The following is a 27,839-nucleotide window of genomic DNA, read 5'->3' on the forward strand; positions in this document are numbered from 1 at the left end:
AATATATATATATATATATATATATATATATTTATTGTAATATGTGATATACCTAAAATTAAGTTAAGTTGACATTTTAAATATCTTGTTTTTAATTTATAGACCACATAAGTTTATACTAAAAATAATTGATCATTATAAAATGAATTTATTTTGATGTTAAAAGTACTCAATCATCCATTAAACTCAAAGCAATTAGACATGTATTTTTCTATTGATCTCTCTTGATAATTTTGAAACTTGTCCATCAATTGCACATAGATGGTAAAACTTTTTAAAAAGTGAGAAAATAAAAACCAAAGAAAAATAAGCATTATTTTATTAGGAAATATGGGATATTTATTTAGATACCCTGTCCAATGTTCAGCAATTTTCACGGGCATCCCCCAGCTTTCTCTCGCCCTCTTTTCTAATTGGCCTTGTTTATTTAATGGTTACTGCTTATGTCACGAGTTTCCTTGGGTTCTCTCTTCACCAATTGGTTTCGAAACTCTTTTCTAACACGCAACATTCACCATCCTCACTCACACCCTCCACAACATTTAATATCTATCCCACTCTCCCTTCATCAAAACTCTCAATCTCTTCTCTTTTTCCTCTCCCCTGTCCCCTCTCACTCACACACCCTCTTCCATTCAACCAACCAAAATAGCTTCACCACTTTCCCTTCATTATTTCCCACTTCCATTTAACCTTAACCTTTTCATCGGTCAACACTTTCCCACCAAACCAAAAAGAAACCAAACAAGGAATAAAAAGAAACCCTCCTCACTTATTCCCTTCTTTACATATTCATATACTTATACACCAAGGCGGTCAAAGTTTCCGGCTTTTGGATCGATATGGGGCTATCGGAGAAGGCACAAGTAGAGGGAGGGTTTGATTCCGATAGCAATAGAAAATGGGTGATCGCTGGAATCGCTTTGCGTGCACCATTGAAGCCAATATACACTATCCCTGTGGAGAAGGAGGAACAAGGGGTTCAAGTTGAAACAACAGAGGAGTGTTCGACGACACCAACAAGTGTGGAATCGAAGATCCCAACACCCTTCACGTGTCCACCTGCTCCTAGGAAGAGAAAACCTTCGTACAAGTGCAACTATCGTCGTGGTGTTGTGAGACAGTTTTTCACGCCACCAGACTTGGAAACCGTCTTCATACGCCACGTTGAAAAGGCCAATTCATGAGAACACGCAAGAAAAGAAAACCAATTACTATATAAGTAGCCACTTTCATCTTTAGGGATATCTAAATCTACCTAGCTTCTTTTGGTTACGTTGTGTATCTTACTTTTCTCTAGTCAAGTGTAATAGTTTTCCGTTTTCATTATGAGTAGCTACAGCTTCGGTAGTTCAGAGATTATTATTAGGACTATTTTGTATAGAGTAGCCTAGAAATAAATAAAATCACATCTTAATTAGCTTCCATGATCTCACTCTTTTTCTGTTTTGCATGCTCAATAATTCTTCCAAGTAACCCATGTTTTTGATGGCATGATCATGCTAATTTTTGAAGTTTAGTGTTTTTGGTAATGGGTCTCGTGTTGTTACTGAATTGAGTTGTGACCAACCATTGTGTGTTTGTACATTTTTTTGGATATGGTTAATAAAAAGAACTATTTCCTGATTCAATTTGTGATCTAAGAAGTGGTGGTATTCCAAAATCGGGTACATGTGTGACTGTTCATGAACACGCGCAAGAATGAGAAATTTGAAGTCAAAATGAAAGGTAAGTAGGCAATAGTCTAATTTAGTTGGCGAATGCGAATGGAATCGTTTTCAAAGATGAGATGGGGTAGGGTTAGTTCTCATTGTTAATTGACTGCAGATCCAATCCCCACATAAGTGTTCATAGCCAAGTACACCTTTACGGTCTTTCTATGCTTTTTAAGTTTAGTAAAACTCATTCTTAATTTCAATTGTTTAATATAATTTAGACTCATGTATATGATTTTTGTTTTGGGTCGTTTGTTTAATTTTATTTTTGTTTGTATTTCAATTATAAAGATATTATTTATGTTAACTGTTCTCATACATACTTTTTAAAATAGAAAATAAAATGAAAATAATGTGATATTTTGTAATTAGAAGAACATAATTTCTTAGTTTCTTAAAGCAAATCCGGTTCAATGATTTTAACTTGTGGACTGTGGTGAGCTAACCAGATATTTATATATAATCAACAGTTTTTATGTTTTAATTGAAAAATATATTTAGAATACTCGATTAATGTAAATATTTTTTACACTATTATGTAACAATGAACTGTTATGTAATTGAAAATTGTCGACTTTCTATAATATTTACATTTCTTTTTGAGAATTGTAATAATCACTTTAAATATTATATTTGGGGTGATTTTTAATTGATGGATTGTGTATTTCTTTTATAATGTATAAAAAATTAATCTGAGTTTGGTTAACACAAGTTAATGAATCTTATTTGAAAAATGACGCCTAATTCTTTTATAAAAAAAAATGAAGCCTAATTTTATTTTAATAGATATTTTTCTGTTTAATCACATTTTATTATTTCTTGATTCATATAAATTGAACTCACCACAATTTTTTTTTTTAATTTATAACAAAATACAATGTTAATTAAACCATTTGAACTAAACACTCGTAGTTCAGTTTATTAATAAGAGTTTATTAATTTAAATACAAATTTAGATATTTTTTTTACATACATTTTATTTTTAATAGAAAAAACTTATAATTAATTTATATTAAACTGAGTGCAATCAATTTTTTTTTAATGATATAAATGATGAACATAAATAGAAGTAAATATGCATATATCTCTGGGAATGAACCCCACCCACCTCTGGCTTGTATTGATAGTGGGAAGGTTCTCCGTAATGCTTTTTGTGATATCAGCTAATGGATTCACTTGGTAAAGCGACAACTCACATGTGGAGGCAAAATTTAGAATCCTATGCTCCTTCTACTTCAAATATGGCCCTCTGTTTTACACCCAATAATTGCCACATATACAATATCAACTCATACTTATCCTACTTTTAAATATGGAATGTTTATCATCAATATAGAAAACACCCAACCTCGGATATTGTGAACTAACCAAGGGTTTCTCGGGATCAGATATATATATTTGATTGGGGGAATAGCTAGCATTCACACATGTCTAAAGAAAGATAATGATTTAATTAATTAATAATTAAAATATCATCAATTTAGATATCATATAATTGACTAATTATAGAATTTATACAATCATTTAATATAATTTGATGATGTTTTAATTTGGCTTATTCTCTATAACACAACATAAACAAGGTATAACTAAAAAATTTCCAAAGAAGAGTGAAAATCTTCCTTGACTTCTAGTTTGTTATTTGTTGATTATGTTCATATATATACTAATCCGGAATTGAGTCCCATTATTGGCGACCACATGAGCAAAGATTATTGGCTCATACCCACGCATGTGTAGTATAATATTAACCGGTTTTCTAAGCATACTAAAAGATATGGATTAGGGGGGGTTGTTTCTAGAACTATATATATCAAATATATGAACCCCAATTTGCACCATGAGAAAATTGTCATGTAAGGATTTTCACTATAATTATATAAAATTTGTTATTAAAAATTATTTTTATTTTTATTATAAATATAATATATATTATTAAAAAAATATAAATATAAATTATAATAATATATAAAACACATTATTAAATTTTATTTAAAATTAATATTAAAATTGTGATTAAATATATGTTAACTTGATTTATATTTACATATATTATATTTATAATAACACTTTTAATGTTATTATATATAATATTTATTATAGTGTTGTAATATTAAAATATTACTTGTCCATAAAATATTAAATTGGTATTAGTCTTTAGTTAGAAAGATATTTCTTTTTATATATGTTAAAAAAAAACAGAAAACTAATGCCTACTAAAAGAAACATGCACTTGCAGTTAGGAAAAAAAAATGCACCTATAGAGTCAGTCACAAAGAAGGACTTAACAATACAAGAAAAATCAAAATTATTGATAGAGTGATTTACATACAATTTTTAAATAAATTATAACTAAAACATTATGATCTGAGTATTAATGAAGGAATTTTTTTTGTTATTAAATTTAATTACTGATTAGTTTGTCTTATAGTGCAAAATCAATCCGGAAAATAGCAAGATCAGTAAAGCCCGAAGCTCCCATTTTTTCAAGGTAGTCTCAAAGATTTTGGATTGTCACAAAAAATGTCAAATATAAAGTTAATATATTTTAACTAATTTGGTGTGGTAAGTTGTTCATGGCTAGCTAGTACACAATGGATAATATTAGCTGCTTGAGTTCGAGATATGTCATGCTTCGTCTGTCACAGAGGTAATAAGAATAACGATCAGGTCCTTAAATCAATGGATATAAAGTCTGCACATAAAAATAAAAAAAAAAATTAAGTTAGGCCGGTATATTATATTAGAGATTGATAATGTACGTACTTGCCCTTTTTGATAGATCAAAAGATGATTTTTATGTATGTTATTTCTTAATAAATCAAAGAAATAATAATTTCTTTAGTATTTGTAATTTAAAAAGAAATAGAAACATATTTTTTGAGAAAGGACAAATAAAATTTTCAAAATGTGTAGTCTTAAATATAGTATTTTTTTTATTAGTATATGCAATAATTTTTATCATTTTATATCTTAAGGGTGATAAATCCTCTTGATCGGATAAGAAATGACAATTTTGTGAAATACATTTAATGTTCGCAATTAATGTATCAATGAATACTTCTCTCTACAAAGAAGAAAGACGAAGATATAAATGAAGATAACTCATGTGGGAAATTATTAGAATAACTCATAAGGGAATTGAAGATGTAAAACTCATATAAATTAATACTCTTTAGAGACATTATGAGTTATTCTCTATGAAAGAGAACAAAATTATTGATGAGATGTTTAGAAGTTTCCAAACTATTCTCATGGAAACTTCAAGGAGAGACTAAATTGATGTAGTTCCTCTTTCAAGCTTCTAGAACAAATCTTTTCATTTTTGGTCTCCTCCTACCTTCTTCAATGGCTTCCAAAGGTGTTAGAATCCATCTTCAAACACACATGGAGAGGTAAAGAGCCCCCTTGGTGACGATACACTCATGAAGTGATAAGTCTCTCCAAATCTCACCACACTCAAGAGAGGATAAGAGAATGAAGAAAGTTTTAAAGAGAGAAACGAGCTTTGAGAGAGAGAATTAGAGAAAATTCATCTAATTCATATAAAACTCAAAGTGAAAAACACGGCCATTACAAGTAATCCTATATAGGAGTTTGGTTGTCTTATGGTGTAAGCTAGACTAACCATGGCCAAGTGTAATCATGGTTAGCTATCTTGTACTTAAGTTAACAAACTCTAATTAATCTTCTAGAAACCTATGGAGCAAGCTAAGTTAATCCTAGTTTAGAAGTAACCTATGATAGCTTAAGTTAATTCCAACTACCTAACCTAATCATGACAATTAAATAACTAATGATATTACTTTTACAAGTTTGTTGAGATGTCACTATCAAAGCCATGTAATGAGCCACTTGATACTACAACATTGCAAGCTAAAAACCTATAACTCAAGAAGGATCTTGCTATGTTGTGGATGGATCCTCTAAGATGAATATGATTTTAAAGCATAGAAGATTACCATCTGACAAAAGTAGTCTCAAGTTTGAGAAAACAAAGTCAGAAACATCATTCTCCATACTTAACACTATTCTCTACGATGTCTACGATAAAAGTAATCATCATTCAAGTAGATGTAGTGTTAAAAAGAAGTAGAGAAGAAAGTATAAGGTCAAGGGTACTAATAGAGAAGGACCCAAAAAGATTTGGGTATCAAAGTCTCAAATAATTTATGTGGTAAATATCCTTAATTAATGGAAAAAATCAATGATATACACTAGTACTTGGACAGTGGTTGCTTGTGACACATGATGAGAGAATGCTCTATGTTCCTAAACTTTCAACCTCATGAAGGATCAATCTCATTCAGAGGAAGTGGTAAAGGAAAGATCCTAGGTATAGGAAATATTTGTACGAACTCTATACCTACTGTTAAAAAAGGTGCTTAGCATAAGTAAATTTTGTAACAACAAATATACTATATTTTTTTACTAGAGTTGTCAAAGTGGGTTTTGGCCTATGATCCAACCCAACCCACCTTGATAATGGGTTGGGCTGAGTCAAAGAAATTCATAATTGGTCATTAAACTCAACTCATCCCACTTTCGACTCAACACACCCGTGTTTGATCCATTTTGACAACCCTATTTTTGACAAATACTCATGTATAGTCAAACAAAATGATGAGTTTGTGTCTTTTATTGCTTATAGAAAGAAAAATATTTATGAGATTAATCTATATGATCTGGGGAAACAAAATGTAACATGTTTGGTTACTAAAGAAGATGAAAGATGGATTTAGCATAAAAAGCTTGGACACATAAATATGAAGCATATCTTTAAGCTAAACAAGAAAGGTTTAATAAGGGGATTGCCTGAGATTTCTTGAAAAACTTATCTTCTCCATGAACCTTTTTAGAAGGGGAAATAAATTAAAATCCCTTTTAAATCTAAAAAGATTATTTCCACTTCACGACTTTTAAAATTGTTAAATTTGAATTGTGGAAACAAAGAAAACTCAACATATCATATTTTCATCCTTTTGGATGTGAATGCTATATCCTTAATACTAAGTATCAATTTGGAAAGTTTGAATTAAAAGTGAATAAAATTATTTTTCTTGTATATTCTAATACATCAAAGATATATCGAGCTTTTAAATCTAGAGCCTTTATTGTTAAATAATCAATCCATGTTAAATTTGATGATGCCTTAATAAATGATAGGAAACTATCAAATTTAAAATAGAAATTTTCATATTGAACTTGAAAAGGCTGTTGAGACAAACACAAATAAAAAGAAAAATGTCTAATCTAAAAGGCAGACAAATTAGTCAGATGATCCATCCAGACCTCACTAAGATAAAAAATTTGTTAACTATCATCCTCAATACTAAATACTAGGAGTTAGACTAAAGGGATATGGAAAATGTCTCCATTAAGAGACAATGCCTCCTATGCTCTAGTCTTAAAAATTGAGCAAAAAATGATAGACAAAGTTTTCAAAGACAATGACTAGATTCTAGCTATACAAGAACTTCACCAGTTTGAAAGAAATAATGTTTGGACGCTTGTTTCAAAGCATGGACATCAAAACATTATTAGAATTAGATGGGTCCTTAGAAACAAACTAGATTAACAAGGTGAAGTGGTAAAAAATGAAGTTAGATTAGCAGCTCAAGACTATAATTATCAAAAAGGTATAGATTTCAGTGAAACCTTTACACTTGTTGCTATACTTGAAGCTATTAGAATTATGTTAGCTTTTACAGCTCCCAAAGATATTAAAATTTTTCAAATGGATGTAAAGAATGCCTTTTTAAATGAGATTATTGAAGACGAAGTCCATGTAAGACAACCTCTAGGTTTTGAAAATCCATCCTTGAAGATCATGCTTTCAAACTCAAAAAGGCACTTTATGATTTGAAGCAGGACCCTAGAGCTTGGTATGAAAGATTAAAAAATTTCTTAATTAAAAATAGCTTTATGAGAGACAAATTTGACACAACTCTTTTTAGAAAAGAGACTAACATAGATTTTATAGTAGTTCAAATTTATGTTGATGATATTATCTTTGGTACTACTAATGAATTTTTGTGTAAGGATTTTTCAAAGCTTATGAATGGAGTTTGAAATGAGTATGATGGTGAACTCAAATTCTTTTTGGGACTACAAATAAAGTAAACAAATGAAGACACATTCATTCATCAACAAAAATATTCAAAAGAACTCTTAACGAAATTCAAGATGAATGACTTTAAACCTATGCCAACACCTATGCATCTATTTGTAGGACTATCAAAAGACGAATTAGGTAAATCAGTAGATTAGACAAGCTACAAATGCATGATTGGTTCACTCTTATATCTTACTACTAGTTGACCCGACATCATGTGCATTATATGTTTTTGTGCATGTTTTCAATTTGATCCCAAATATTCTTATCTTAAAGCAGTAAAACATATTTTCATATATCTTACTGGAAAACCTAACCTAAGTCTATTTTATGAGAAAAATAAGGATTTTAGGATAGCAAGATATTGTGATGCAAACTATGTTGATGACAAAGTGGAAATAAAAAGCACAACTGGAGGATGTCATTTTCTAAGTCCTTGTTTCATCTATTGAGCAAGAAAAAAGTAGAAGACCATAACACTCTCTAATGTAGAAGCTAAATATATCTCTATTACTTGTTGTTGTTCACAATTATTATGTGTGAGGTATCAATTAAAAGACTATTCCAATCTTAAGCATAATATACCTGTATCTTGTGATAACACTAGTGTTATCAATATGTTTTAAAAAATACAACATTATAAAACTAATCACATTAAGATAAGAAATCATTTCATTTGAGATTATGTACAAAAAAGGAGTTTTTGACATAAATTTTATTGATATTGATCATTAATGGGATGATATCTTTGCTAAAGTTTTGTTTGAAGAACATTTTAGATTCATTAGAAGTCATCTCAACTTAAAAATGCATCTCAGACTAAGTATCATGGTTATATCATCTTAGGCATGCATCATCTTATATGTATCATCTGTCATGCATCATCTTAAGCTTATGCGTAAATGTTTCGCCTTTCATTTAATTAATTTGTCATAAATATTATTTTATTATTATATTCACAATAACGTATCATCTTCCATTTGAAAAAGGTATCTATCACATTTAATTCTCTTTAATGATTACAAAAGGAGTTTTTGGTAAAGCATGTAGGGAATAGTGAGACAATTAGAAATGTTGTTGAATCAAAATTTAATGACGTCTTTTCTTTCTCCCTGTAAACAGAAACTATTTTCCCTCCCTTTTCAAAACACTTAACCATTTTCGTATCAACTCACCTTTTGCAACCTACTTTGTCAAAGAACCCTAATCCTTCATCTTAGAAACTTCTCTACACACTCTGAAATGACACCTAAACAAGCAACCTACAAAAACAAGGTTCCAATAGAGGAGTTTTTTGAAATTTGTTTCCTCCTTGGAAAGTTTGTCAACCTGAATAAGCTCGTCAATGATAGGTTTCTAGTCAAGCATTATTTGGGCAAGGCTGGAAGGTCCAACTTCGTTGAACTAAGGTGCAACTGGTTTTATGTACCTTATGCATATTTTTGGGAAACTACAATGGTAAAAAATGTCATTCTAAGAATAGTGGATGGCCAAGAAATTAGGATCACTCTGACCTGGATAGGAACTCTCTTTGGTTGTAAGGAGGTAGGCTTGACCTACTCAAAAAAGGTGCGAGAAGGTCATCTCTAAGGAGACTATATATGTAATGATCTACTCCTCCAAGCACCAATCAGAAAAGCGAAGCAGAAGAAGTTTCTCTATGCCGTCAATATGAAGTTGTTGTGTAGCTTGATGTACAACCTACTACTCAATGTGTTTATCTCTTAATTTGATTCTAGGGATAATGTTTCAAATGTAGATAGATTTTTCATCTATCAAATGTGTTTGGGGTTGCACTAAACTTGTCAAGTTTATTTTTCAAAAATTGGAAGTCATGTCTCAACTAGAGAGACCATGACAATAGCAAAGAAATACCCACACCCTATAAAATGCTCTTTACTAGAGTCATTGAGGTTATCGGCATTAGCACCACCAACTATGAGAAAGACAAGGGGGTAATAGAGATCAACCACACCACCTTTCGATGCATGGGAATAACTCACTTCTTTCCTAGCCACAAAAAGAGGAGTGTGGAGCTAAAAGTTGAAGCAGGTCTTGAGTCCAAGACTAAGTGACCTATAACTGGCCAACTTTCTTCACATGGCCCTTCCATAACCCAACATGTCCAAACACCACCACCACAAAAAAATCTATCAATACCCTTAATCCAAGGTTGATTGACCATTGTGGAGTCATTTTAAAAACTAATTACGTACATAGGACTTTTTTGAAACTACTAACACCTTTGAGGCTATTTACTGTAGAGTTGCTATGGGTCATAACAACTTTAGTGCCACATGTCAATTTTTTTAAAATGATGGCTTGAATTTAGCCATGTAGAAGTCGCTACAATCGGTAGCGACTTTAATAGTGTCGCTACTAGTTGTTCCAACCTGTCAAACAACTCAAATGGCATCAGTGTAACTTTTATTAAGTATTACACTCCTTGATAACTTTATTTAAATATGAATTTTGTAAATCCAATGGTTGAATTATAATTTCATATCACTTTATATGTTTATATAAAATTTTGTTAAAATTGAACAACAACTTGAAAATAATCAAAGTGTTTATATTTTATTATATTTTGAAATGCATATATTACGTCAATTTTGTTTTATATGAATAAAGTATCAAATTATCTTGGTTTTGTCGCCACCGGCCCGAAACGGGCTTTCGGCATTCGCGAAGGATGGTTGGACTCTTTTATTTGTTTAAAAATATGGATTGCTAGAATGACTTATTCTCAAACTGAGACCTTGTCAAACGAGAAATTTTATTAAAAGGCTCACCAATCCATGTTAATCCCAAGCAGGACCCTCCATGGATTAGCGGTTTTCATAAAAAGGAAGGGTTCATGGAGTCGCCACCAATGTTTTACTCAAAACATTGGAAAAAGAAGTTTAAGGCAATCGATTCAAAAATCGACTTCGGCCATGACAACCAGAGTCGGGTAAGGGAGTCGGTTACGCGTGGGGAAGGTGTTAGCACCCCACAGCGCCCCTTTCGGGTTCCCTATGACAGATTATTTCTAAAAATAATAGTGCGAAATTACTAAATTACCCCTATTTATTCTAAACAATTATAACTTAACTATCTACATGATGACAGTTAAATATACACACAGAAAGCAGTAAAAGGAAGGTCTTAAGAAGAAACCTTTGAAGCGTGCTTTTATATTCAAGTAAAACTGGGAAGCTTTTTGGCGTTCCCTCGCTCTACAAGCCCGCTCGCTCCCTCCTAGAAAATTTTAACTATAGAAATCTGGAGGATTTCCCTTCGACTCAGTTCGAGACTCAAGCAAAAAGCTCAGAACTCGAGAACTTTGTCGGATCAACTCTCCGAGTGATTTCTAGGCAGAGCACTGCTCAAAAAAACCCAGAATACTCAAGAAGAGGGTTAAAACTCAGTGTAAAAGTGTGGAATGACGTCCAAATGACGTCTTATTTATAGGGAACAGGCGCAATACGGGCCCTGGAGTCAATACGGCCCGTATTGAGTTTTTGAACTACAATACGGCCGTATTGAATTCAGTACGGCCGTATTGAAGTTCAAGAAACCTCAATACAGCCGTATTGAGTTCAGTGCGGTCGTATTGAAGTTCAGAAACTTCAATACGGCCGTATTGAGTTCAGTGCGGCCGTATTGTAGTTCAAAATGTTCAATACGGCCGTACTAAACTTTTGGGAGGCCGTATTGGGCTTCATTCCCTCCACTTCCTTATTTTGAGCTATTATAAGACCTCTAGACCTACAGAGAATCCTCCTAGGGCCTTCCATGAGTCCTTCTGGCTGACTTTCCTTCAGTCTTCAAGAGTCTTCAAGCTTTATTTCCTACCCGGACAATTTTAGGGGTCTACAGCTGCCCCCCCTTTACTTAGTCAAACGGTCTTTTTGGTGTATCGATTGACAAGTAAAGGAGTTGACCCAATTGTCCGGGGAATAAGCCATCCTTCCGACTTGTAGTGTCTTCCGGTGGAAAATTGTTGAGTAGCCTCTCCAGGTTGAGTATTAGTCGTCGCCTCTCCAGGCTCATTGCATACCTCGATGCTCTCGACAACTGGGTAGCTGAGTACCGCCTCTCCAGGCTTGTGCATACCTCGGTGCTCTCGACAACTGGGTAGCTGAGTACCGCCTCTCCAGGCTTGTGCATACCTCGGTGTTCTCGACAACTGGGTAGCTGAGTATTGCCTCTCCAGGCTTGTGCATACCTCGGTGCTCTCGACAACTGGGTAGCTGAGTACCGCCTCTCCAGGCTTGTGCATACCTCGGTGTTCTCGACAACTGGGTAGCTGAGTATTGCCTCTCCAGGCTTGTGCATACCTCGGTGCTCTCGACAACTGGGTAGCTGAGTACCGCCTCTCCAGGCTTGTGCATACCTCGGTGCTCTCGACAACTGGGTAGCTGAGTAGCGCCTCTCCAGGCTTGTGCATACCTCGGTGCTCTCGACAACTGGGTAGCTGAGTACCGCCTCTCCAGGCTTGTGCATACCTCGGTGCTCTCGACAACTGGGTAGCTAAGTATTGCCTCTTAGGCTTTGAGATGATTTTGTCTCCACAGTCCACGATGCTGCTTCGACGGTTTGATTTTGATTTTGGTGCCGCTGAGGGCTGGATAACGCAGGGATCCGTCTAGGGGATGTGCAGTTACTCATAGGTTCTTGTGTCCCAACTTTCCTTTGCATAGTTGGTGCCCATTGAGGAATTTCTGTTTCCCTGGGGTGTAGACACGAAGATGCTCTTTCTGAGATGAGCGGTGCCTTATGATTGGCTGACGTGCTTTCGACGTTGGTGGAGTATCCCGGTTATCTTTATTCGGGTGACTCTTTTGATTTTCTGATTTTGTTGCCTCTGTGTAGGCTATTATCCGCTGGGGGATTTTGTCATTGATTGTGATTAGCCTCTTCTGTTAGGCAGATCATCTTGACGCTTGATGTTTGGCTAAGAGCCGGATTCCACTTGGGGAATGATTATTGATCTTTTGATTTTTCTCTTTTTTGTAGGGATGCCTCTTAATAGGCGACTGGGGATTTGAAGTTTATATATCCCAGAGTATTATTTAGAAAGCCTCTTCAGGCTTAGCTTCACTCATCGCTTGAGTTGGAGAGCTATCTTCCACTGAGGAAGTTTCAAGTCCTTTGACTGAATATTTTGCTTTGGATGATCGCGCTTCCATTGGGGATTTTGACGATCTTGCTTTGATAGCTCTCGCTGGGGAATTTGGCCCATGAGTGGAAGCTGAGATATCTCTGGGGAGTATTATTTCGGCGAGCCTCTCCAGGCTCAATTATTCTGTACAATTTGTCGAGTATTATTTCGGTGAGCCTCTCCAGGCTCAATTATTTTGTATGAGTATTATTTCGGCAAGCCTCTCCAGGCTCAATTATTCTGTGGGAGTATTATTTCGGCAAGCCTCTCCAGGCTCAGTTATTCTGTACGAGTATTATTTCGGCAAGCCTCTCCAGGCTCAATTATTCTGTACGAGTATTATTTCGGCAAGCCTCTCCAGGCTCAGTTATTCGATGCGATTGATTTTCTAAATCTTTTGCCTTTTTTGTCGTTTTTGGCTTTTTCTGTATTTTTGCCTTTTTTGTCATTTTTTGGCTTTTTTTGTATTTTTGCCTTTTTGTCGTTTTTTGGCCTTTTCTGTTGACTGTTGTCATACACAAGCAATTTTTCTATTTTTCTATTTTATGCAATTGCCTCATGATAAGGTCTTTGAATGTGCAACTAATGTGTGTGTGATGCAAAAATGCAAGTTTGATTATTTTTATTAATGTTTTTTAGAAAAATGAATGGCTCTCCCTATCTTCCTTTTCTCGGAGGAATTTCTGTCGTCGACGTGAGGGAATATTTTTGTGAGCCTTTTATGCAGGAGATTGCGGATTTTATAGAAACCCCTCCAATTTTCTTTATTGACTGATTATTAAAGTAATTTCGTACAATTTTTATGAAATACCAATTTTAGAGGCATAATCACATGGTCAAGAGAGAAGAGAAAATGAATAGATATTTTATTGATATTCACAAGTGTTTTTATAGAAAGATATACAGAAGGAATTTCTGAAGAATGGCTGGCCAGGGTAGGCTATATACATTGGGCTTAACAATTATATCTGTAATTGTTGCTCTTTACATTCCCCTAGTTGCTTCGGGTGAGATGCCTGAGCCAGGAGTGTAGATGCTGCAAGACGCTTGCTTCTAGAAGATAATCACTTGATCCGCCTTTCGGTTTTCGATTCAAGTGATCGTTGCTTGCTTTGTTTTTGCATCTTATTCTTTTGCCCCTAATTTTTGCCTAGGACGTATCCTAGCGGGGATAAATTCACCTTTGTTTTGCCTAGTACCCTTGTACTGGCGGGCTTTTTATTTTGCCCTAACTTTTGCCTAGGATGCCCTTTTCGGGTTTTCATCCTAGCGGGCTTATGCAAGCAACGTCTTCAAGCATAATACTTCTTTACCACGTCAGCGTTGACTGGGTATCGAAGTTCTTCTCCATCCACGTCTGTGAGGATTAATGCTCCTCCTGAGAAGGCTCGCTTCACCACGTATGGTCCTTAGTAATTTGGGGCCTACTTTCCGATTTTGTCCTTTTGAGCTGGTAGTAATTTCTTCATTACCAGCTTTCCCTCATGATAGACTCGAGGGTGGACTTTCTTGTCAAAATCCTTTTTGATCTTCCTCTGATAGGCTTGACCATGGCATATGGCGTTCAGCCGTTTCTCTTCGATAAGGTTCAACTGGTCGTATCGGCTTTGAACCCATTCTGCCTCGGAAAGTTTTGCTTCCATGATTACCCTTAGAGAAGGTATTTCGACTTCGACGGGTAGAACTGCCTCCATCCCATAGACGAGGGAGAATGGAGTAGCTCCTGTAGATGTGCGTACTGAAGTCCTATAGCCATGAAGAGTGAAGGGTAACATCTCATGCCAGTCTTTAAATGAGACAACCATCTTTTGCACTATTTTCTTGATGTTCTTATTGGTTGCCTCGACTGCCCCATTCATCTTTGGCCGATATGGGGAAGAGTTGTGGTGTTGGATCTTGAATTCTTGGCACAGTTCTTCCACCATTTTGTTGTTCAGATTAGATCCATTATCAGTGATGATTTATTTCTTCATGCTTCCACTAGATTATTCTAAAATCTTTTGGGACAAGAGAGAAAAGAAGGGAAAGATATTTTTATTCTGAAGTTTGTGTTTTAGAGGGGATTTATTTTTCAAAAATGGTTTTTGTAAGAATGTTTGGCCAAGGTAGGCGTATGTGTTTAGGCTTGTTTGATTAAACACTTATGAAGTTAAGAAAATCTTTGTTTTTGTGATTTTGACAACTTGGATAGCTTCTCTTGAACCTTTCTTTTTGAATTCGGTTCATGGTACCATCTTGGATTTCTTTTGTTTTTTGATTGTCCTTATTTTTTGCCTAAAACACCCTTTTGTGGTGTTTTAGCGGACTTTTGTTTTTGTTCATTTCTGCAACCCTAACTCTTGCCTAGGTCACCCTTTCGTGGGATTCCTAGCAGGTCTTTTGCTCTTATTTTTGCGCAGCCCCTTTTTTTGGGTTTCCTGCCGAGCTTCTTTTATTATAAAGGATTTCTTTTTATCCATGATGGCACTTGTCGAGGCCAAGGGAAAATGCTCCAAGTTGTCACACACACTTCCACATAAAAATGATGTGGGTTTATTATTATTAAGATGATTTTAACCTCATTCATGTTTATTCAAACAGGGTTAAAAAAATGTGGTTTAGAATTTTATTATAAGCAAGAAAAGAAGCAATGAGAAAGAATGATTTTATTATAATCATAGTGGAAACATGTGTCCTTATTTCATCACTGATATGGGTCCCAATATTGACCTCTTTTATCTCTCGGCCCTGCCCCAAATTCACGGTCTCCAATTTCTCTTGACACGGTTGGAGTAGACGAGTTTCTTGATCTAGCAGTCTTTGCAGATCCGGAGAGATGGTCTCCTCATCACTGTCCAACTCAACCCATTCATCCTCAACTTTTGGATCCCGGTCAGAGCGAACAATTACAGACATAATTATTTTATTGGTTCTGTTTAGGTTTAGAATTATTAATGTTAATGAGGGAAGAGAGAAAAGAACAAAAGAGAGAGTGATGTGTGAAAAATGCCTCTTTATTGATATGTATTAAAATTTGTACAAAGACCCTTATTTACATGAAAAGGTTCTCATGATCTCGGGTACTGATCATGAGTCCCTAAAAGAAAAGAAAAATATGAAGGGGCCCTATCGTGGCTTGCCATTCTCTACTCCTGCTTTGGTAGAGGATTCTTGCTCACGTCGGGCGCTGTCGAATCGAAGGTGAGCCACCCAGCATCAATAAGGTCTTGGACCTTATATTTGAGAACTTTACAGTTCTCCGTTGAATGCCCCGATGCCCCCGAATGGTATAGACATTTGTCTTGTGGTTTGTACCAATCGGGGTATGGTGGATCAAATTTCCTCGGTGGAACATAAGCTAGAAGACGCGCTTCTACTAGCTTCGGCAGGAGGTCGCTATATGTGGTCGGAAGTTTATCAAACTTCCTCACAAGGTTGTATTGCGACTTTCCCGACTTCGAAGTGGAAGAAGATAAAGAAACATTTACGGCATTGACTCCTCCCTCCTTCTTCTTCCTGAAGGTCTTCTTAGCTTCGAATGATTGGGAGGGCTTAGCTAGCTTCCCACTTTTCAGCCCTTGTTCCACCCTTTCTCCAATGGTGATGATGTCCGAGAAGAGTGTGGTCGTGTTCCCTATCATTTTGTCGTAATAGGGACCGGTCAACGAATTTATGAACAAGGACACTGTCTCCTTATCTGACAGCGGGGGCTCTATTTGTGCCGCCAACTCCCTCCATCGTTGGGCATACGCCTTGAAAGATTCATCATTTGTTTTACTCAAGGCTTGAAGATCTGACCTATCGGGTGTTAGGTCGATGTTGTATTTGTAGCGCTTGAGAAAGGCGTCGGCCAACTGCCTCCATGTGTGTACTAGATTTCCATCTAGCTGCATATACCAGTTGAGCGCGGTATCAGCCAAGCTCTCTTGGAAGCAGTGGATCAAGAGCTTTTCGTTTGTGGCATATGCAGCCATCTTTCGGCAGTACATGGTGAGATGACTCTTGGGGCAAGTCGATCCCACGTATCTCGGGAAATATGGCACTTTAAATTTAGGAGGAAATTGAATATCCCTCACTAAGCACATGTCGGCGGCATCTTTAATATCGAAATCATGCCCCTCCATAGCCCTTAGCCGATCCTCTAGGGCGTGGAATTGTTCCTTTGAAACTTCGGGCTCTTTAATCATAATTCCAGCCCCAATAGGTATGGCGTGCGGAGGTTCTTCTTCATGCACCTCCTCTTCCTCATGATGGGACCCATGGTCACTGTGGCTTGATCCATGGAAGTTATGTTGACGCATGAGTTCCATCATTTGCGCCATCTGCTCTTTAAGCTGTGAAAGCTCGGTTGTGAGCTTCTTATTTTGGTCCTCCAGCGCTTCCATCTTCTTGATTTTCTGCGCGCGTGTGAGGACAGAGAGATGACCAGCCACTTTCTAAAATGAATGTTTAATTAGTTTATTTATGGGATGAATACGCTCTTGACATGAGCTTGATAACCCTCCATTTTTAAGGCGCTGCCTTTTTAAAACGGAATGTTACCACCCTCCTTGACTTATGATCTCTCCTCAACGGAGAATCTCGATAATTATGGGTCTCTTTTACTCATGTCAAGAGGTATTGGTGAACCTAAAATGCATGGTTTATGAGGATACATGATATTTTATTGGTAATGATACACATGGTCTTTTTTCTCATGTCATGGTATTTTCATGCATGGGGATAATTCTTTAGACCTTATCACGAGGTTTATTACTAATGCACAAACAATATCACATAAACCTATACACAAACAATTCACTCATCCACGAACAGTCACGAGCGAATCACGAGGTAGGGGTATCCTGCAGAAAAGTGCATATTCAAGGTGGATCTAACTGTTCTCACCGGTCTGAGGCCCCCAAGGTGCCCCCATTATAGGGACCCAATTCCTCTTGTCGTAAGTCGATGGAAAGTTCCAACGCACTGTCGGACTCGAGTTCATGGTTATCACCTTGAGTGATGCTTTCCGACAACGGTCTACGGGCACCTATAGACCCATTCGACAACCGGCCGTACTAACATCCACTCCCTATGGCTTTCCACTCATGCCCCCGGGTATAGAGGGAACTGTTGTGTGCAAAGGTTTGTGTGCAGTTTTTATTTCAAACAATTGCGAGAATTTAAACATACAACAGTTATTAAAAGCCACATAGATAAAACATTTTATCATACAAGTGAGGGGTAATAAAGTAATTTTAAACTATTATTTTAGAAATAATCCATCACTAAATGGGACTGACTCTCGAGGCTTCCCCAGCGGAGTCGCCATCTGTCGCCACCGGCCCGAAACGGGCTTTCGGCATTCGCGAAGGATGGTTGGACTCTTTTATTTGTTTAAAAATATGGATTGCTAGAATGACTTATTCTCAAACTGAGACCTTGTCAAACGAGCAATTTTATTAAAAGGCTCACCAATCCATGTTAATCCCAAGCGGGACCCTCCATGGATTAGCGGTTTTCATAAAAAGGAAGGGTTCATGGAGTCGCCACCAATGTTTTACTCAAAACATTGGAAAAAGAAGTTTAAGGCAATCGATTCAAAAATCGACTTCGGCCATGACAACCAGAGTCGGGTAAGGGAGTCGGTTACGCGTGGGGAAGGTGTTAGCACCCCACAGCGCCCCTTTCGGGTTCCCTATGACAGATTATTTCTAAAAATAATAGTGCGAAATTACTAAATTACCCCTATTTATTCTAAACAATTATAACTTAACTATCTACATGATGACAGTTAAATATACACACAGAAAGCAGTAAAAGGAAGGTCTTAAGAAGAAACCTTTGAAGCGTGCTTTTATATTCAAGTAAAACTGGGAAGCTTTTTGGCGTTCCCTCGCTCTACAAGCCCGCTCGCTCCCTCCTAGAAAATTTTAACTATAGAAATCCGGAGGATTTCCCTTCGACTCAGTTCGAGACTCAAGCAAAAAGCTCAGAACTCGAGAACTTTGTCGGATCAACTCTCCGAGTGATTTCTAGGCAGAGCACTGCTCAAAAAAAACCCAGAATACTCAAGAAGAGGGTTAAAACTCAGTGTAAAAGTGTGGAATGACGTCCAAATGACGTCTTATTTATAGGGAACAGGCACAATACGGGCCCTGGAGTCAATACGGCCCGTATTGAGTTTTTGAACTACAATACGGCCGTATTGAATTCAGTACGGCCGTATTGAAGTTCAAGAAACCTCAATACAGCCGTATTGAGTTCAGTGCGGTCGTATTGAAGTTCAGAAACTTCAATACGGCCGTATTGAGTTCAGTGCGGCCGTATTGTAGTTCAAAATGTTCAATACGGCCGTACTGAACTTTTGGGAGGCCGTATTGGGCTTCATTCCCTCCACTTCCTTATTTTGAGCTATTATAAGACCTCTAGACCTACAGAGAATCCTCCTAGGGCCTTCCATGAGTCCTTCTGGCTGACTTTCCTTCAGTCTTCAAGAGTCTTCAAGCTTTATTTCCTACCCGGACAATTTTAGGGGTCTACAGGGTTAATATACAATTTTGTATATATGATCTAAGAGTAAATAACTTTCAATCTAACAGTTGAATTTATAAAATTTACATTTAATATAAGGTTATTGATGGTGTAATACTTAGTAAAAGTTACGTCGGTATCGTTTGAGCCCTCCTCATATGTATATATATTAATTATATATTATATATTAAAATTTAAATTAAAAAATTGAATTTCTTTATTACTTTATTTTTTAAGAAAATGTTAGTCTTAAAAAATATATCAAAAAATAATTTTTTTTAAAAATGTTATATGTTAAAAAATTAAATAAGTTAATTTGTTTACAAAAAATAATTAAATGGTATCACTATGACCCATAGCTACACTTTTAAATATAAAAAAAATTCTAATATGTAATATTTTAATTTTTTTAGGCACTATAGGCTATAGTGACTTCATGAAAAAAAAAGTCGCTATGTGTCGCTACAACTGGAAGCGACTTTAGTTGGGTCGCTATTGGCTTTAGGAACCTTTGTTTCATGGCTATCATGGCTTCTTAAAAAAATTGATATGTGGCACTAAAGTTGCTATGGATCATTACGACTCTACAGTAAATAGCGTCAAAGGTGTAAATAGTTTCAAAACAACTCCATTTACGTAATTAATTTTTAAAATAACTCCACAATGGTCAATCAACCTCAATCCAAACATAAACCCAAACACCTACATCACCACCAACACAGGAAAAAAAAAGTCACTCCTTCTCATGAAACTCCACCATCCATGGCGCTAGAAACTTGTTATCTCGTTTGGCAAGTGTACCAAATCGTATAAGTAGTTCAATGAAAATATGAGTATCGTCTCCCAAGGGACTTGCGCAACACTTTGCAATTTCACTTGTTATACTAACTAAGCTACCAAAAAGCTATAAGAGTTTGATTTGCTGCAGTAAATAATGTAAACAAGCAATAACAATTCTTTTTGGTATTTTGGTAAACACTTAGAGTGAAAAACTTGATTCTAATGCAATATTAATATATTGTTGGGGTTTGACTTCACTAAACCTTCCTCTCATGCTTATCACTAAGTTCACAATAGTTATTATTCAGAATTTATCAATCACTCTCAAAAGTAACCAACCCTAATCTCTTACAAGTTGGCATCTAAGTTGCTAACTTAAACTATCAATCTCTTGCATAGTTTAACCAAGAAACCAGCTTTAAAAACAAGAGCTTAAGAAAGACCGATGACATTTACTCTATCTCTAGCAATAAGCACCATTAGCTGCTCTATTTCAAGTCAAAGGTTTAAAATCATTTCTCAATCTCTTAAAAACCTTAAGTTCAAGTTAAGGGTGATCAAGTCATAACAAGCATTATGCACAGAAAAATAGCAATAAAACTGAATAACAACTTAGATTGATAGCTTAGAGTTTACACATGAGAATGGGTTTAGTTACATCAAACCCCAACAAGGGTGAGTTTAGCTACACATAGACATGTAGAACTCTACAAATGATAAAGAAAGGAAGAAGCTTGATCTTGAAGGTTCCAGAGCTCTCCAGCCGCCACACACACTCCAAGAATGATCCTCCTTGCTTCTCTCCATGAAAATCCCACTTTTAGGTCATAAAAGCTTTTGTCTTATGTGAATAATGACATGTCAGCACAATCCACGCTAAGCGTGAGAAGCCACGCTAAGGTTGAGGATAGGTCTGGAGTGAAATGAGGTTCTGGGACTCCCACGCTCAGCCTTAGTTCCACGCTCAGCGTGGGGATCAAAATTCTGTTCCAGGGATTCTCTGCCATGCTGAGGCTAAGCGTGGATCTGGGGCTTAGCCTGGGGACTTAACAAAAATTCCTTCAACTTCAAATTCACCACTTTGTGCTTGACTTCCTTCTTTCTTTCCTAGCTTTCTCCTAAACTACAAAACAACAACCACATACTTGTAAGTTACCTAAAAACATGATTCAAAAACAAAATGTGATCAACTAACAATTTAGATATGTTTTGAGTTAAAAACAAAGTCTAAAGCAAGGAAAATTGATATAAGTGCTTCAAACTAGGTCATAAACTTAATGAAATCATAGCACTTATCAATACCCCAAACTTAAGATCTTGCTTGTCCTCAAGCAAAGAAAAATAAAGCAACTAAGTTAACACACAACCTAATCTCCTAATTGAACACGATTTGAAAATTGGTAATCACACAAAACAGCCATACATGTCTTCCAAAAGTTGAACACCAGAAAATGTTTACACTTGATCAGCCAATTAATGTGGTGCCCACACAATTTGATATCAGAAGTGCATTGCAACAGTTCCCAAAGGGATTAACAAGCATGGCAATGATACTAATGAAAATTAGTGAACAACCGCTTCCTCACCAAGATCAGTGTTTCTCTCATCACACAAGTGTATTTAGGTGGGAATCTCTCAAATTTACACAATTGAATCACACAAATCAACTTTGCTTTTCATCTCAATCAAATTCAAACAGTCACATAATCATGCATAGATCACAAGGTCTTTCATGGGTTGTAATGTGGCTGGGCTAACAAAAGAAATTGGTTTTTCTGGGTTAACAAAAGACACCACAGGAGTAAAAGAGCAAGTCTTAATGATCACCATGTATAATTCCTCTTCCTTTCTCTATTCCCAGAAGTCCCAAGATACTACCTTCAGCTAAAGCATATAGTTCATACAACACACTTATTCACATATTTTGATCACCTTTTTGATTTTTGATTTTTTTTCTTTTGCTTTTTCTTTTGATTTTTTTTTTATTTTTGAAATTCTTTTTGATTTTGAATAACAATTGACTAATGGCCACAGTGGTACAACCATAACATGCAACAATTATCCATATGCTCAGCAACAATGATCACCCCAAAATACCCCAAACTTAAGACTTTTCTCCCCTTATGATCAATTTGACTGCTCTCTTATTCCTAAGGTGTGGGAGAATTTTGTTTTTCTTAAGGACTTCAAGGTTCTCAATAAATTCACTGTTTGGCTCAAAGTAGGGTGCAATGGATTCACTTTTTTTTTGTTAGGTTGGTTTTTTGGTCAAGTGGCTCAAATTTACAAGAAAAATTGCCTTGATCATCTCTAAACAACATATGCTATGCAAACTCAAAAGAGACTCAAGCAAAATCAACCGCATGAAATCAAATGGTAACACTCTAACAACAAGAGGGGCCAAAACTCACATGGGCTAATAAAGGTGCTCAAAACTTTTCAAAAGTATCATGCCACAGTCATTAACCACAAAAGTAACTATCATACACTATCACTAATCATCCCTAGAGTGCAACCAGAAACATATTTGATCTTGTGTCTCAAAATACCTTTGTTCACTAAGGGATACATGCTCACCTGATTTTTGAGTTTCCAGTTTTCAAAACGCATTAAAACTAAATAGTCAGAGGCATTGAAATATGTACGCAACAAAAGGTAAAAGGTTAATAAAATAGTACACAACAGGATAATCAAGACAAAATAACAGAGCAAAATAACAGAATAAAATAACAAAATACAGTTTTCCAAAGTGAAACAGCTTAGTCTTTCTCCTCATCCTCTTCAGCCTCATCCGACTCTTCTTCTTCTTCATCGTCATCCTCCTCCTCAGATTCCTCCTCAGACTCCTCATCATCATCAGCTGCATCACCTTCCCCCTGTTGTTGAGCAGGGCCCCCTGGCCAAGCTACATGAGCAGAATAAGCTGCAGCTGAAGGTGGATGAAAATTTGGGGCGAGTCCTGATCGTGATACCCCGAACATAGCTAGTGTACTCAGGGAACTCCTTGCTAAGGACCCAAGCATTGCAATAAAATTCTCGCTCAACAGAAATGTTAGCAGAAGCCATGTACGAGGCTAGCTTTTCCCACTTCCTTCTTTGTATTTCTGCTTGGAATTCTGGATATTCGGTTGGCTTGAGTTTGACCATCTTTTCCATCCAGAGACTTCTTTCTTCCAACTTGGGATAAAATTCTTGATGTTCCTTGTCACGGAAGGTGTGAGAGTCAAATGAAGGGCCACGAAATGGTTGCCTTGCAGTAGTTTTAATTCTTTTCTCCGGGTGTGTCTTTGGTGGAGCCATCCTGAAAAATTGGGCAACATGAAAGTGCAAGGACAATGAAATTAAGGGTTAAAGCCAACCAATGAACCACAATGAAGCAAAGTGAACATGACAACCAACTCAATTTAAAGTGTGAACAAAGAAGGCTCCTAAAATTCACCCATTAAAACACAAAAGTATGACAAATAGAGGCCAAATGTGGCTGCCAAAAGGGGCGCTCAGCGCCATTATCACGCCCAGCGTGAGAAGTGCAAAAAAATGAGATGAGGTTGTCATAGCCACGCTGAGCGTCAGGCCCACGCTCAGCGTCATTGTTGCAGTACGTGGCTCCCCTTTTTGGCCCAAGAACGCATATTTCCCAAGCAAAAACACACAAAAACGTAGATCTTTTACTGGGTATTCACAAAAGCAATGTTTCCAAGGGTTTTAAGAAGACCCACTCAAAAATATGCCACCCCAAATGTGCAAATCTCATCAATGAACAACAACCATGAAAATAAACTCAAGAACACCATGGATACAAGGGTTTGCACGAAAAATGGGTTGGGGATTAGATGATTAGGGAAAAATAGGAATGGGAACCAAGAAACATACAAGGGAGGAAACCACACAAGGTTAGGGGAGATGAACTTACCTTCGCGCCTTTGAACAAGAGGAGAGAAAATGGAGCCTACCCACACCAAGAGAAACACGACCAAGGAAGCAAAGAAAGTAACCTAGGGTTTTGAGAGTGTTTGTGAGAGGTTGAGTAGTGGTAGAGGGAAAGAAATAGGCGTCTGGAGAGAGAGTAACAACATTTAATGAAAAAGGAACTCCCAGGCTAAGCGTGGGACTAGGGCTGAGCGTGGGAGTTCCAGAGAGAACTCCCAGTTTTCAAGTTTAAGTTTTGAGGCTCAGCGTGGGACTGAGGCTTAGCGTGGCACCTCCAGAGAGCTATTCTTCTACCTCTGCACTGATATAGCTTAGCTTGGAACTTCATGCTGAGCGTGGAGTTCAATTTTTCTGCAAATTTTCAAAATTTTCAAGCATAGCTAAACATGAAGTTCCTCAAGCCCTCACAAACACAATGCTTTCTCGACTAAGAAGCAAACACAATGATTAACCATGCACCTACACCTAGAACACACTAACACAAAATAACTGAATTTAAAGGCATGCTAACTGGTTTTTGGATTAAGAATGATGGGTTGCCTCCCATAAAGCGCTCGTTTTCTGTCACTAGCTTGACAAACCAAAGCTTCAGGGGTCCTCCAATGCAACGGTGGAATAAGCTCGCTCAATTTCAGCGCCCAAGTAGAGTTTAAGTCTTTGGCCATTTACCACCCAGCTCTCCTTGGAGGAAACATCCTCCACTTGTATTACTCCATGAGGCTTAACTTGCTTAACTCTGAATGGCCCTAACCACTTTGATTTTAGCTTCCTTGGAAAGAGTCTCAACCAAGAGTTGTAAAGGAGCATAAGTTGTTCCGGATGAAACTCTCGCTTTAGAATCTTCCAGTCATGATACAGCTTTGTCCTTTCCTTGTAGTGCTTAGCTGACTCGTAAGCATTAAGGCGCAATTCTTCCAATTCATTCAACTGTAACTGTCTCTTCTCAACTGATTGGGTTGGATCAAAATTCAAGAATCGGATAGCCCAGTATGCCTTATGTTCCATCTCAACCGGCAAGTGACATGCTTTACCATAAACCATCTGAAATGGTGATAGTCCAAGAGGTGTCTTATAGGCAGTGCGATAGGCCCAAAGTGCATCATCCAACTTGAGAGCCCAATCTATCCTGCTTACATTCACTGTCTTTTCAAGGATACGCTTGATTTCTCGGTTTGAGACCTCTGCTTGCCCATTTGTTTGCAGGTGATAAGGAGAAGCCACCTTGTGTCGCACATCATAGTGTTCCAACACCTTCTTTAATTGAGCGTTGCAAAAATGAGTTCCCCCATCACTGACCAAAACTCTTGGAACGCCAAACCTAGAGAAGATGTTTTTCTTGAGAAACTTGATCACTGTCTTAGAATCATTCTTTTGTGCAGCCACAGCCTCGACCCATTTGGAAACATAGTCCACAGCCACTAATATGTACTCATTTGAGTAAGAGGAAGGTAAGGGCCCCATGAAATCGATCCCCCAACAATCAAAGACCTGTACTTCAAGCATGTTTTGCAATGGTAGCTCATGGCGTTTGGAAATATTTCCAATTCTCTAACATCTATCACAACTCTTTGCATGATCATAAGCATCCTTAAACAATGTTGGCCAAAAGAACCCCGATTGTAGGACTTTGGCTGCAGTTCGTTCACCATTGAAATGACCTCCATAGGGGGAATTATGGCAATGCCACAATATGTTCTGGGCTTCATCTTGAGCTACACACTGCCTTAGCAGATTATCAGCCCCTACCTTGAAGAGATAAGGGTCATTCCAAACATAGTAATTGGCATCACGGAAAAATTTTTTCTTTTGCTGCCAAGTATAGTCTTCCAGAATGATACCAGTTGCTTTAAAGTTCGCCATGTCAGCAAACCATGGACGTTCTTGCACTAACAACAAAGCTTCATCCGGAAACTCATCCTTGATTTCACCCTCCTTGCAAGTAACTTCTTCATTGACTAATCTTGAGAGGTGATCAGCCACTAAATTCTCAGAACCTTTCTTATCCTTTATCTTCAAGTTGAATTCTTGCAGTAGCAAGACCCAACGGATTAGTTGAGGTTTTGATTCAACTTTGGTGAGCAGGTATTTAATGGCTGCGTGGTCGGTGTAAACGATGACCTTGGATCCAATAAGATAAGCTCGAAATTTCTCCAAGGCATACACAATGGCTAGCAGCTCTTTCTCTGTGGTTGCATAGTTCAACTGTGCTCCTTTCAACACTTTCCTAGCATAATAAATAGAGTGAAACACCTTATTCCTCCGCTGACCCAAGACAGCTCCAACAGCATAGTCACTGGCATCACACATAACTCAAAGTCATCACTCCAATCCGGAGCAACAATCACAGGGGCTGTGGTGAGTTTGTTCTTCAAGGTCAAAAATGCTTTCATGCACTCTTCATCAAAGAGAAAGGGTTGGTCCTTGTTCAATAAGGTGCACAAAGGTTTGGCGATCTTATAAAAGTCCTTGATGAACCTCCTATAAAAACCGGCGTGCCCAAGGAAGCTACGAACACCCTTAACATTCATTGGGGGAGGCAATTTCTCAATCACATCAACCTTGGCCTTGTCCACTTCTATTCCTCTAGCTGAAATTTTATGGCCAAGAACAATACCTTCTTGAACCATAAAGTGGCATTTCTCCGAATTCAGAACTAAGTTGGTATCAATGCACCTCTTCAAAACTAGCTCAAGATTCTCCAGGCACACATCATATGAAGACCCAAAAACAGAGAAGTCATCCATGAAGACTTCAATACATTTCTCCACCAAATGAGCAAAAATTGCCAGCATGCATCTCTGGAAGGTAGCTGGTGCATTGCAAAGACCAAAGGGCATTCTTCTGTAAGCGAACACCCCGAATGGGCATGTGAAGGAAGTTTTTTCTTGATCCTCAGGATTAACCGCAATTTGGTTGTACCCCGAGTACCCATCTAAGAAATAGTAGTACGCTTGACCGGCCAGTCGCTCCAACATCTGATCCTTAAAAGGAAGGGGAAAGTGGTCTTTCCTAGTGGCTTGATTTAACTTTCGGTAGTCTATGCACATTCTCCAACTTGTTACTGTTCTTGTTGGGATCAACTCATTCTTCTCATTGGTGATCACAGTCATTCCTCCCTTCTTTGGCACGACTTGCACGGGGCTCACCCACTCACTGTTAGAAATTGGATATATCATCCCAGCTTCCAAGAGCTTTAGAACCTCTTTTCTCACCTCCTCCTTCATAATGGGATTTAGTCTTCTTTGAGGTTGAGCTATTGGCTTGTAATCACTCTCCATGTTTATTTTATGCATGCAGTAAGATTGACTGATGCATTTAAGGTCAGAAATGGACCACCCTATAGCTTCCTTATGCACCTGCAAGACTTTAATCAATTTTTCTTCTTCCAATTGAGACAGGGAGTTACTAATGATGATTGGTTTTTCACCATTTGGCTCCAAAAAGACATATTTGAGGTGAATTGGAAGTATCTTCAACTCTGGCTTAGTGCTCACTAGTGTGCTATCACCTTTTAACTCCTCATGGTTGGCATCACTAGGTGAAATCTCCTTGAAAGTATTTAGGTGCTTCAAGCATTCAGACATTTCAATCACATCCTCCTCATCGAGTTCATCCATAGTATCAGTCAACACACATTCAAGAGAAGATGACTTTTTTAGCT

At 37.1% G+C, this 27,839-nt stretch overlaps 2 protein-coding genes across 2 annotated transcripts; one reads left to right on the forward strand and one right to left on the reverse strand.

Moving 5' to 3' along the window:
- The first annotated feature begins 388 nt into the window (after positions 1 to 388).
- On the forward strand, positions 389 to 1,427 carry LOC109808976 (cyclin-dependent protein kinase inhibitor SMR6). The gene has a single exon (XM_020372178.3). The coding sequence runs from the start codon at positions 843 to 845 to the stop codon at positions 1,185 to 1,187; it is 345 nt and encodes a 114-aa protein (XP_020227767.1). The 5' UTR covers positions 389 to 842; the 3' UTR covers positions 1,188 to 1,427.
- A 24,299-nt stretch (positions 1,428 to 25,726) lies between these two features.
- Positions 25,727 to 26,038, reverse strand: LOC145957849 (uncharacterized). Its single transcript, XM_083074264.1, has one exon. It carries the CDS (start codon positions 26,036 to 26,038, stop codon positions 25,727 to 25,729), a length of 312 nt encoding a protein of 103 aa, XP_082930390.1.
- Positions 26,039 to 27,839: the final 1,801 nt, after the last annotated feature.

The sequence above is a fragment of the Cajanus cajan genome, chromosome 5 (assembly GCF_000230855.2).
Source record: "Cajanus cajan strain Asha chromosome 5, NIPB_CcT2T_4, whole genome shotgun sequence".
Lineage (NCBI taxonomy): Eukaryota > Viridiplantae > Streptophyta > Magnoliopsida > Fabales > Fabaceae > Cajanus > Cajanus cajan.

Excerpts from the sequence above, each read along its gene's own strand:
- LOC109808976 (XM_020372178.3), top strand. The coding sequence starts at position 843 with ATGGGGCTATCGGAGAAGGCACAAGTAGAGGGAGGGTTTGATTCCGAT.
- LOC145957849 (XM_083074264.1), bottom strand. The coding sequence starts at position 26,038 with ATGGCGAACTTTAAAGCAACTGGTATCATTCTGGAAGACTATACTTGG.